Source organism: Bombina bombina, chromosome 8, assembly GCF_027579735.1.
Source record: "Bombina bombina isolate aBomBom1 chromosome 8, aBomBom1.pri, whole genome shotgun sequence".
Taxonomy (NCBI): Eukaryota; Metazoa; Chordata; class Amphibia; order Anura; family Bombinatoridae; genus Bombina; species Bombina bombina.
Window position 1 is genome coordinate 186,364,033 of NC_069506.1, and position 13,330 is coordinate 186,377,362.

At 36.6% G+C, this 13,330-nt stretch overlaps 1 protein-coding gene across 1 annotated transcript; it reads left to right on the forward strand.

Annotated features, from left to right (window-relative positions):
- Positions 1–5,821: 5,821 nt before the first annotated feature.
- LOC128638090 (ferritin light chain, oocyte isoform) lies at positions 5,822–13,108 on the forward strand. Its single transcript, XM_053689952.1, has 4 exons — positions 5,822–6,059; positions 8,639–8,785; positions 10,943–11,068; positions 12,866–13,108. Exons 1-4 carry the CDS (start codon positions 5,958–5,960, stop codon positions 13,022–13,024), a joined length of 534 nt encoding a protein of 177 aa, XP_053545927.1. The 5' UTR covers positions 5,822–5,957; the 3' UTR covers positions 13,025–13,108.
- Positions 13,109–13,330: the final 222 nt, after the last annotated feature.

Genomic DNA, 13,330 nt, shown 5'->3' on the forward strand with positions numbered 1-13,330 from the left:
AAATTCACCCACCAATAAACAAGTGCTGTCCAAAATGCTGAACCAAAAATTGTCTGGCTCCTTAGCTTAGAAGCCTTTTTTCAAATAAAAATAGCAAGAGAACAAAGAAAAATTGATAATAGGAGTATATAAGAAAGTAAATAAGAAAGTTGCTTAAAATTGCATGCTCTATCTGAATCACGGAATAATTTTTTTTGGTTTCATTGTCCCTTTAAAAGCTCCCAGTTTAGCACTGTTGATGTGGTAAGGCTGGGACAATCACTGAAAGGGGCTTGGGAAACAGGAACTGCAGGCACAGATAATACAAACAATAGCAGCTAGAATCTGTAGACATCAGTATACATCTAAAATGTTGTGGCTTGGTTAGGAGTCTGAAAATCAGCACAATGTTATTAACAAAATAAGCAAAACTATACATTGTTACAAAAACACTCCCAGATGGGCTAAATAAATGGATCATCTACAAAACATTTATGCAAAGAAAAATCTAGTGTACAATGTCCCTTTAAGTCATTATATTTATCACATTTAAATCAATGGGTTTCTTGCATAGCTCAGAAATATCAAACAATTATTGTTATGCCCTTCTGTGGAATCTGGCAGACTTTCAATGTGACATTCCAAAATACAAAATACAATGTTTCAAAATTACACTCCCACGGCAAATAACACATTCTCGCTATAAACAATTCCTGTGGCAAATGACAAAATTAAAGGGAGAGTTAAGTTAAAATTGATTCACATGCAATTAGAAATGACTTTACAATTTGTTTCTATTACCTCATTTGCTTTGTTTGCTTGGTATACTTTGTTCAAAGCCATACCTAGGTAGGCTTGGGAGCAGCGATGCGCCACTGGGAGCTAGCTGCTGATTGATGGTTGCAGATATATGACTTTTGTTACTGGTTCACCAGATGTGTTCAGCTATTTCCCAGTGGTGCATTGCTGCTCCTTCATCAAAGAATTATAAGAGAATTAAGCTTATTTGCTAATAGAAGTAAAATGGAAAGTTGATTAAAATAGTATCATGAAAGAAAAGTGTTGGGATTCATGTCCCTTTAACGACCAGCGACATACCCTGTGGATTGCTTTTTTGATATAGCACATTCTATTCCAGGATATCTGCAGGAGGAAGGGAGATCTTATTAGTGAAACCCGCACTATTATGGCCTGAAAAACCCTGAACGACCAGCAACGTACAGGGTTGGAAGTGGTCGTTATGGGGTTAAAGAACAAATCAGTAAGACCAACACCTGTGAAAAATAGCATGCAAGCTGCTAGAATAACTGCACTTCCTCATAAACTATGTATAACAAACTGCAGCAGCACAGCATAAAAATAAAAGCAACTAAACAAATCTGAAATGCTTCTCTAATAAGAGTTGTTTTTATTTTATGCTGTGCTGCTGCAATTTGTTGTACATGTCCTTTAAAGGGGACATAAAGCTGCAATAGTAAAATCCTCTGTGCTTAAAGGGACATAGGGTTGCCACCTCAGCCATGTTTTCCTGGACACTTATGAGTTACACATGCTGCAGGGTGTGCAGGGAGGAACATGTATTGTGTTTCTGGACAGCACTATTCATATTCCTCCCTGCACACCCTGCAGCATGTGTAAGTTATAAGTGTTCTGTATTTTAAGCGACAGGTGGCAACCCTAAAGGGACATGAAACCCAAAAAATTTTTCTTTCATGATTTAGAAAGAGCATGCAATTTTAAACAACTTTCTAATTTACTTGTATTATCTAATTTGCTTCATTCTCTTGATATTCTTTGCTGAAAAGCATATCTAGATAGGCTTAATAGCCGTAAATTGGTGGCTGCACATAGATGCCTCGTGTGATTGGCTCACCCATGTGCATTGCTATTTATTCAACAAAGGATATCTAGAAAATGAAGCAAATTAGATTATAGAAGTAAAATGGAATGTTGTTCAAAATTGTATTCTCTATCTGAATCATGAAATACACTTTTTGGATTTAATGTGTCCCTTTAATGAAACATGTTATGGGGAATAGTGAATTCTGAGTTTACTGTCCCTTTATCTACATGTTTACACCAATACAAGAGACCATTTTCTTATTGTAAATTTATGTTGCTTTTAAAACAAAATGTTTAGCTAGGACTGGAAATTTGTTAATAACCTTGATTGTTCAAAAAAATACATTGTAATGTAAAAATGAAATGCTCTAATTTGCTAGAGTTTACCATTTCTGCATTACTGGCTATGTGTTTTTCCATCTACAAAGGGATTAAACACATAACTATCATCTCACTGGGGAGCCTCAGCACTTTGCAACTCAGGAATAGCTTCATGTATGTATTTACTCACTGGCCTCTTGCTCAGAAGCTGCAATATATTGAGGCTCTAGCACGACAGTTAAAGGGACAGTGTCATTGCAAATGATTTAATTTGTTTCCAATGACTTGTTTAACCAACAGTATATATTAAAATGCATGGGAAAGTGCTCATTTAACTTTTTACAACTTATTTTAATCCTTATCTCTCACTGTATACACAAAGGCCATACTTGTAGAGAGCAATTGAAAATGAACATTTTAGTACATACCTCTATTATCCCCCAGACAGACAGTGCATACAATTTAAAAAAAAAAAAGTTTCCAATTTACATTTTCTTATCAAATTTGCTTTGTTTCCATGGTATTCTGTGTTGAAGAGATACCTAAGTAAGTGTCTGGAGCACTAAATGGCAGGAAATAGTGCTGCCATCTAGTGCTCTAGCAGATGGATAACATTCTTGCAAAACTTCTGCCAAATAGTGATCCAGACGCTCACACTCCTGAGCTTACATATGTTTTGCAACAGAAGATACCAAAAAAGATAAAGATTTGATGATAGAAGTAAATTAGAGAGTTGTTTAATCAAAAAAGAAAAATGTGGGAGTTTCATGTCTCTTGAAAGGAGATTAAAAAATTACAGTACACTGTCCCTTTAAGCTGTTTAACCCTTTTTGAACATTACAGCATTTAAAGGGCCATTAAACCCAAAAAATGTATTTCACGATTCAGATAGAGAAAACAATTTTAAACAACATTCCAATTTACTTCTATTATCTAATTTGCTGCAATCTTTAGATATCCTTTGTTAAAGAAATAGCAATGCACATTGGTGAGCCAATCACACGTGGCATCTATGTGCAGCTACCAATCAGAAGCTACTGAGCCTATCTAGATATGCTTTTCAGGAAAGAATATCAAGAGAATGGAGCAAATTAGATAATTGAAATAAATTAGAAAGTTGTTTAAATGGTATTCTCTATCTAAATCATCAAAGAAAAAAATTGGGTTTAATGTCCCTTTAAAGATGGAATGAGAGAGATAAAAGATTTGGAACATCTCTGCTCTTGGTAAATTTAAAGGGACAGTAAAGTCAAAAATAAACCTAAATTGATTGGATAGAGTATGACATGTTAATCAATTTCCAATTTACTTCTATCATCAATTTTGCTTATTTCTCTTGGTATCCTTTGTTAAAGAGTAATCCTAGGTGAACTATCTGTCAGCAGTGTTTGCAACATTATTTTTTAAATGTACACAACAACAAAAATTCATGAAAAAATATGACATTCTGTAAGGAACCATATCACAGTATCTATTCCTTTAAATATATTTTTACTCTAATGAGAAGAAGAACAAAAACAACCTGTCCCTCATATTTCAGTCATTCTTTACTGCTTATTGTCAAACCATAAAAGTGTTAATGTTGAGAGTGTGGTATAACCCAGCAAAAACCACACCCGTAGGGGGTGCCTCCAAACACAAATGACAAAAAATAGTAGTGTGAAAGGAAAAAGAGAAAATGGATATACAACTCTATAAGCACTATATCTACCAAACAATGTCCATAGGAGATATGTGGAAAAAAAGTTCCAATGTACAATAGTCCAAAAAAAGTGTGGCAGCTCTCGGTTGTAGGATGGTCTTCCTATGATGTTAGATAACTGAAAAAAGAAAAAACAGAGGCGCCGACATGGCCTAGTAATGCAAAGATAAGTGGCTTCAATAAACACAAATCCAGATGTATACTCACAAGAGCAGCGCACCCTGTGGTGCTATTGATGCAGGCCGGAGCCTCGCAGTGGTCCAGCTCACTGTGGGATTGAAGTGGATACCCAGAAGATGTCCCTGAGGGGATTGATAGTAGATATCCTATGTGGACACAAAGTATATGCACATAGCCCAGTATTGTTAAGACAGAGAGACAAGTAAGTATAGAATAAACTTACAAGATCCAATGCACCTCCAGGTGCATTAACAGCAGGCTGGGACCTAACAGTCACCCAGCAGACTGGAAAACTCCCAGCAGGTCCTGGTCTTCCTCAGGTGGCTAATAGCAGCACAGCCCAATTATGTACTCACAAAAAATACACCAAAGGGCAAGCAAGTGTATTAAAATGTATAAAACTTTAATAAAAATTCACGCGTTTCTCAGCTGACTAAGAGCTGTTTCCTAAGGCTAAAAAATATCAATATATCAGAGTTAAGTCAAATCTCATGAGATCACAGTAAAAGAGTTTATGACCTCAGCACTGCTGATGCTGATTGGCTGCTGTTCATTTCTTCATTTTTTTTATTTTTTTTACCTGCAGCTGGGAGCAGCTGAGTATAACTTTTTACACAGAACTTACTGTGCTGAGCTGAGGAAGTTGTGAGATAAAATATCTTCCTTTTTTTACATAGAGATGCTCAGGTGATATTTTCCTGTCAGCTTTTTACAGTTATACTGCATCAGTTTCAAGTGATTTAGCATATGAGTATTATGTCCCTTTAAAGGACCAGTAAATACTGTAGATTTGCATAATTAACAAATACATGATAAAAACAAAATGCAATAGAACTTAGTCTGAACATCAAATAAGTAGTAGATTTTTTTCTGACAATTTTCACTTATGTCTGTTTCCACTCCCCCGTATCATGTGACTGCTATCAGTCAATTACAAATGTATATACATATATTCTGTGAATTCTTGCACATGATCAATATGAACGGTTAACTCAAAAAGTGTAAATATAAATAGACTGTGCACATTTTGTTAATGGACGTAAATTGGAAAGTTGATTAACCCTTTCGTGACAGGGTTAAAGTGCCTACATCGGAACAACTGTTCCGATGTAGACAAATTGAAACTACGCGATCGTGCATACGATCGCGAGATTTCAATTATTGGATCGCATCTGGGGGGCGTCCCTACAATCCTAGGAACGCCCTCCAGACCGCGATTAAATCCCTGAAGCACAGAAGGCTTCAGGACAGCCGTTAGTTATGACGTTCCATTCCGTCATAACGGCTTTAAAGCCCAGTCTAATTATGACGGAATGGAACGGCATAACGGCTTTAAAAGGTTAAAATTGTATGCTCTATCAGAATCATGAAAGTTTAATTTTGACTTGTGTCCCTTTAATGACTAAATGCATTTCAGTAAATCTTCCTTGCTAAGTTACCAATGTATGTGATATTGTGACACTGCCTTATTCTATCACCATTATATATAATATATATTACATTATAAGCTAATTTTGCATTGTATATATTACATTATAAGCTAATTTTGCACTGAATTTCCATATGTTCTGAGAATGTATAGAAATTATTTTTGTCATGACAAAGTAGCCACACATCCATAAAATATGTAGATACATATCTATCTAATCTATCAATCTATGTCAGGGCTAAATTATGTTTCTGTTTAGCAATGAAATTTGGAAAACTAAAATCCCAACCGGCATTTTACATTGGAATGGGTGGAGTTCACTGGGGATGCCCCGCCTACCGCCAGTATAAAACCTCTAACGCTCATGCAAGTAAGTCAGATCAGATATACCAGTCATCAGTATTACTTGGGGGACGGTTCTTGCTTCAACAGTGCTTGAACGGAACTTGTGTACTTAGCTTGTTATCATTTAGACATCCCCGTTATATAGCACTCGACTTTACCATGAGCTCCCAGATCCGTCACAATTACCATCAGGAAAGCGAGGCCGGTGTCAACCGCATTGTGAACCTGCAGTTACATACTTCTTATGCCTTCTTGTCTTTGGTGAGTCCCTCTACTCTTGTAAGCTGCAACCTGTTACAATATATATTACTAACGTATGTAGTTCGCCATCTGTCTGCTTGCAGGATTGTGTTACACCACTACTGCATCCTTGTCTCCATTTAGTGTTGCGTCTGGTAATATTGTTTTGAAGGTTTTAACATTCATTTTATAGCAGTTAATCAACCGATCCACTAATGAGCTCAATTTTCAGTCTAAATGAGGACATGCGCAGCTTGTTTACCCCCCCGCACTGAGCTGCGTTATCCTTCACTCAAATCTAAATCGCATTTTCCCAGTTGCATTAGCTCTCCCTCAAATCTGTTCTACAGGCTTTTTTTCCCCCGACTGCTAAACCAGCATTCTGGCTCTCATGTCCGTAAAACTGAAGTCTGAATACGAAACACATCACTGTAATGACAACCTAGAGGCGCTACTGCGTTTTCGTGAACTATAGTAAGCGGCATTCTCCTTTACTAAAAGGGATTTTGAGTTTTGCTGACCGTGTAACATGGCGGTCCAGATGCTGCTACTTTCCCTCAGTAGTAAGTTTCCTCAAACGCTGCACCCGCTGTTTTTATCTAAGTTTCATATTAGGCGGGTACAGGACAGGTATAAAACCTGCAATAATCCTTCAGCGATTTACAATTGTATTTCTCATAATTCAGAGTATGGAGTTTTAAACTGCTTTCCAATCTGCTGCTATTATTGCATTTGTTTTTATTCTCGACATTGTCTGGTGTTTGTTTGTTTTTTTGAAAGGTTTATTGGGGGTGCACTCTCTATGCCTCATTATGTTGGCTCATCTAGTGAATTCAGCTAGCTCCCTGTAGTGTGTTGCTGCTAGTTCAGAGAATAACAAAATGAAGCAAACGTGGTGATATTAAAACAAATTGAAAGGTTTTTTTTTTTTTATTCTGAGCCTTTAAAGGGTTTTATGTCCCTTTAAAGGGAAAAACTTAATTCAGTGTGCAGTTTAAAGGGATAGTCAAAACAAAAATTGTTTAAAAAAAAAAATGCCTTTACTACCCGTTCCCCAGCTTTGCATAACCAACATGGGTTATATTAATATACTTTATAAACTTTAAACCTCTAATTTTCTGTCTTAAGTCACTTAAAGTAATAACTATAAATTAGTACCCGTTTTTTTAAAAATACTATTAAACGGGGGCACTTTCATTGAAAGTTTACATTGCACCGTATTTTTATAAATACCTTTTTTACTTCAAAGTCGGATCGGCATCCCGCCTGCAGGTCCTCTGTAAATTCGTCTCCAATGATGAAACCGACTTCCTCCAATCACAGGGTCCATCTCGTGAGGCCCTGCTGTGATTGTCGGAAGTCTGTTTAGTCATTGGAGACGTATTTAGAGGACCTGCAGGCGGGGGATGCCGATCCGGCTTTGAAGAAGTAAAAGGTATTCGTAAACTTTCAATGAAAGTGCCCCTGTTTTTTAAAAGTATATTTAAAAACCAGGCACTAATTGATGAAAGTTTGACATTTACTTTAAGACAGCCCCACGATCACATGCTTTTTATTGGCTTTTCACAACAGGGGTGTGCTAGTTCATATGAGACGGATAACATTGTGCTCACTCTTGTGGGTTCTAACACAGCACTAATTGGCTTAAATGCAAATTATGATATTGGTCATTTGATCAGGGGGCTGTCAGAAGATGCTTGGATACAAGGTAATCGGATGTAAAGTGTATTAACTTTTCTGTGAAACTGGGGAATGGTAATAAAGAAGGGATTATCTATTTTTGTACTCCAATTTTTTTTTTTTTTTTTTTTTAGCTGACTGTCCATTTAAGTTTCCAGTTTTGCTTCCATGAACAAATTGTGTACTACTTTAAATATGTACACACTTTTTAGGCTGTTCTCAACTCCAGTAACCAAGTACCCCTAACAGGCCAGATTTTCATGATACCTTGACTATAGCACAAGTGAAATCAGCTTATGGATGAGAGCAGGTTAATAATCATGGTTACTGACCTAAAACACAAAAGAAACAAGTGTGCCAAAATGGCCTAGTGCAGTCTAACAAAACTATGAAATGTGTACAGAAGGCTCACATTTTGGAGCCCTTGTTTTCTTTGTTAGATTATTTCACCTGTGCTCAAGATATCTTGAGAATCTGTCCCGTTAGGGGTACTTGAGGACTGGAGTTGAGAAGCTTTGTTCTAAGGCAATGGCTCCTACTGAGCATGCACAAGAGTTCACTGTATACCTGAGTCTGATGGCTGTGAAATTAAAGGACATTTATAAATGTGTTTGAATTTTAAATAAGACACACACGCAAGCACACATTTTCTTCTTATTCACTTGTGGATTATACAATTCTACTGTATTGGGTCCTTTATGTAACATTTTATAAATGACAATGTTTTGTTGCAGTTAAATTGTCTAATGCCATAGGGTTGGCTACATATTCTGTGGAGAACAGTCAAGTGGTCTAAACAACTTAAACTAACCTTGCACTTTCTTGTAGCTACAAAAACTGTGCTATGTCTAAAATGTAGGTCAAGCACATAACATTTCCCTCTACTAATTTTTTTTATTTTTCCTTGTTTTAATCTTTAGGGAAGTTACTTTGACCGTGATGATGTTGCACTGCCCAAATTCTCCAAGTTTTTCCGTAAACAGTCTGAGAAGAAGAGGGAGCAGTCAGAGAAGTTCCTTGAATTCCAAAACAAACGTGGTGGAAGGGTGGTGCTTCAAGATATTAAGGTACACAACACTTCAGATAAGTAACCTCTTTAGAGCTGTATCATCAAACTAAACATTCTTTCATGATTCAGATACTGCATGAAATTTTTTTTTTTTCTATCTTTTGTTAAAAAGCAGGGACGTAAATTTTTAGGAGCCAGCCCATTTCTTGAGCACGATAGGGCAGCACTTTTGCAAGAATGTGTTATCAATTAGCAAGAGCACTAGATGGCAGCGCTGTTTCCTGTCATGTTAGGGCTCTTCAACACGAATATCATAGGAACAATGCAAATTTGATAGAAGTAAATTGGAAACTTTTTTAAAAGTGGTTTTTTTTTTTTTTTTTGCATTGCTTGACAGCCCAAGGATGGTCTGCTGGAGCACAATGAGCTGCTAGTTTTAATGTACAATTTGGCTTAAAGGGCCATAATACCCAAATGTTTAAACACTTGAAAGTGATGCAGCATAGCTGTAAAAAGCTGATTAGAAAATATCACCTGAACATCTCTATGTAAAAAAGAAAGATATTTTACCTCAAAAGTTCCTCAGTAGCCACCTCCCATTGTAAAGGATTTCTAAGCAGCATTTTAGTGTTTGTCCTGGGACAGCCGAAGGGACTAGCATCGTGCACTCATATTATTTTTCCAATCAGGTAAAGGAAGCTTACTGTGAAATATCATGAGATCACAGTAAGAGTTCATGACCTCAGCACTGCTGATGCTGATTGGCTGCTGTTCACTTCTTCATTTTTTTAAATTTGTTTACCTGCAGCTGGGAGCAGCTGAGTATAACTTTTTACACAGAACTTACTCTGCTGAGCTGAGGAAATTGTGAGGTAAAATATCTTCCTTTTTTACATAGAGATGCTCAGGTGATATTGTCCTGTCAGCTTTTTACAGTTATACTGCATCAGTTTCAAGTGATTTAGCATATGAGTATTATGTCCCTTTAACTATGCACTTAAAAATTAATATCTCGATTTAGAGCAGGCGATTTTTAAAGAACTTTCCAGTTTACTTCCATTAGCAAAATGTGCAGTCTTTCAAAGTCACACGCTCCTACTGAGCATGTGCAAGAATTCGCAGAATATACGTATATATGCATTTGTGATTGACTGATGGCTGTCACATGATAGGGGGAGTGGAAATAGCCTGATCTTCAAATGAGTGAGTTTTTTTTAATTTTTTTGTCGCTGGCATTTGTAAATGCACTCATACATACCCCCCCCCCCCCCCCATTCAGGGCTTTCTTGTGATACCCTTAATAGTAAAGCATTTTTGCTGTTTAACTTCTGCAAAAAATAGTGTAGTAAAATAGTTCAAATCTAAGCCTCTACAGACAGCCCCCTTATATCAAAGCTATTTATGGTCTTAAATTTTAGCCAATTAGTGCTGTGTCCTGCACACATGAATGCAGTGTCTTGTTGTGAAAAGCTAATACAAATGCAAGTGATAAGAAGCTGTAGTGGCTTAGAAACAGGCAGAAAGTTAGAGGTTTAAATGCTATGTTAATATACTTTAAAACAATGGTGGTTGTGCAAATCTGGGGAATGGGTAGTAAAGGTGTTATATATATTTTTTTTTTTAAACAACAATTTGTGTAGACTGTCAATTTAACCATGCTTGGACTGCAGTCACCCAATCCAAAACAACTACACAAGTATCTTTGTAGGAACTACACACTAGTACTTATGTAGAGGAATTTTGACTCAACACTTACTGCCAAGTAAAAAAAAATGAAACATAGGGATAAAAACACACTTTAGTAAAAAATAAACCTAACACTTGAAACAGATGCTGACAGTGAGAGGACTCAAGACAAACCATTGTTTACAAACCATGGCTTAACATTTCAGATGTGGTCACATGACATTAGGGACACTTTCAGAATCACTAGACTGCCTCACTTCATGCCTTTATGTATAAAGTCACTGAATGGCTCACACTGACTTCATATAAGGGTGGCACCCAACTGCCTGAGGTGACCTCCATATTGCTATTTCTGCAATGACTTGCTACGGAGGTGTGCTAAAATAGCAATCTCAGACACATGCTACCCTAGCCCAGGAAGCATTAAGGGGTTAGTATACCAGTATCCACTTGTGTAAAATGCTTATCTGGTAACTTGTATCTAAGTTCTGTTTAACAAATCTTTAAAACGTCTGTCCCATGCCTATAGAAGCCAGAAGCTGATGAGTGGGGAAATGGGACCCAAGCCATGGAATATGCCCTAAAACTAGAAAGGAGTGTGAACCAGGCCCTACTGGACTTGCATAAAACTGCCACTGGTCATGTTGATCCTCATGTAAGTTACTGATGGGTATTTTGTTCCCATTTTTGTTTTGTCGTGCCCCCCTTTATCTCCACTGCTATTGGTTTCAATACAGAGATTGACCTAAATGGGAAATATGGATTTCCTATAGAAAGCTACTTGAAGTGGTGGAAATGGGCCATTAAAGTTGTAAAAATAACAAATTAAAGCATGGTGGTTTTTTTTTCTTTCAATTAATGGTCTTTTAATGATAAAGGCAAAGTGGTTATGGTTAGTTCAAATACTACCACTTAAACTCCATAAACGTGCCATTCTACAGGGTAAATGTTTAAGACCTGCAAGTTTGCACTGTTTTAAACACATTACTTCAAATCTACTCAAAGCAAGCTTTTGCATTTAAAAAAAATACTTGCGCTTTTTTTTTTTTTTTTAAAGGGACACGATACCCAAAAATTTTTTTTTTAATAAAATTAACTTCCTAATTTACTTCTATTATAAAATTTGCTTCGTATGAAGGAACAGCAAATAACTACTGGGACCTATATACTCTAATCACATGACATTGACTATTCATGTATGCGGCTAGCTCCCAGTAGTACACTGCTGCTCACAAGCCTACCTAGGTTTGCTTTTCAACAAATGATATCAAGAGAACAGAGCAAATGAGATAATAGAAGCAAATCAAAGTTTTAACATTGTAAGCTATATAAATCAAACTTTTTTTTTTTTTTTTAAATGCTTGTTTTCATAATCATTTTATTCTATTTAACACTAATACAGCAGTGAGTTGTCCATGTGCAAAAATTATGCTTGTACAATAGTTGGTAGAGATAAATAAAAACAAACTTGTCTGCTTACAAGTTTTTAAGAGCCTGCAAAAATATCAGCTTTGACTTTCCTTGGCAATATTTTGAGTAGTCCATTTAAAGGGTCGTAGAACACAATGTTAGGACTAGCATTCCTATGTTTAACCTCCACATGAATTAAAAACGTAGTTAAGGCATTGCTCACAGCTGCAAGGATAAAAACTGCAGTAGTTGGACACCAGATGTGTCAATGCTTTTGCTGATTACCTCAGTGGCTGCATCCACTTAGGACCTGCAGATTTCTGCAGTACTTTTAACACGTTTTTGGGGTTAAGCACAAAGTGTACTGCAGGGTCAGAAGTACTAAAATTATGTAAGATTATTTTTGCACCATAATATCCTTTTAAGACTGATTACATTTAATTAATGGTGGTTCACTGATCATTGTTGTAGAAGGGACATTAATCACCTTCACCATAAAGTGATGGTACTTTCCCCTTGATAAAAACAGATCTGGAATTTTTTTTTAATTTTTTTTTTTTTTTTTTTTTTTTTTTTTTAAATATGAAATTCAAATACTCCACCACATACTTGCTCAAGTCACAGTTCCAGAGCTTACTGTTTGAACTGTTCTCCAATCCGCACTCTCCCCTTATGGCACTTTGAATTGTTGTCCAATTGGCACTTTAGCTAAAACCAGTGCCATATGGGGAAAGAACTGATTGGAGAACAGTTAAAACCGTTGGCTCACTGAAATATTGACTTGTGTGCAGCAGAGCATTTGAATTTCAAATCTATATTAAAAATTATAGCGCATTTTCATTACAACTGAATCAACATGGAGGACCACAGTTGAGAAACACTGCACTACATGACTATGGAGTGTAGTTACATGATTAGTATGCAGGGATAACCGATTTATACAGATTAAAATCTGCCTTATGATCAAAGTGCAGACTGCACTCTGGAAGTCCTCACTTGAATACCCCTTCACTGACTTGCTTTCTTGATCTCTCCCTATCAGATGTGTGACTTCCTTGAGTCGGAATACTTGGACAAAGAAGTAAAGCTAATTAAGAAGTTGGGTGACCATATCACCAATCTGAAGCGTCTAAAGGCAGCTGAGGTGGGAATGGGAGAATACCTCTTTGACAGACTGACCCTTGGAGAAGACAGTGACTAACAGTGCTTCCATAATCTGGTCATACTGTAAAAATCTACAGAAGTTATCTGAGAATACTCAATAAAGCCTCCATAAAAGCATAAATTTGTGTTTGGGTTAGTTTTGATAGGTTTACTATAGCTCATGTCTATTACCTAGATTCTTGCTGGTACAGCATGTTTGCAGCAATTTGTACATCCTAGGGGTTTCAAAGGGATTAACTTAAAGGGACAGTAAAGTCAAATTAAACTTTCATGATTAAGATAGGGAATACAAGTTTATAAAATTTGCTTCTCTTGGGTTTTGAAGAGTAAACCTAGGTAGGCT

Bases quoted from the DNA above. Each gene is read 5' to 3' on its own strand.
- LOC128638090 (XM_053689952.1), top strand. From the start codon at position 5,958: ATGAGCTCCCAGATCCGTCACAATTACCATCAGGAAAGCGAGGCCGGT. The intron at 8,786-10,942 runs GTACACAACACT...CCATGCCTATAG, and splicing joins TGGTGCTTCAAGATATTAAG to AAGCCAGAAGCTGATGAGTG. The intron at 11,069-12,865 runs GTAAGTTACTGA...TCTCCCTATCAG, and splicing joins CTGGTCATGTTGATCCTCAT to ATGTGTGACTTCCTTGAGTC.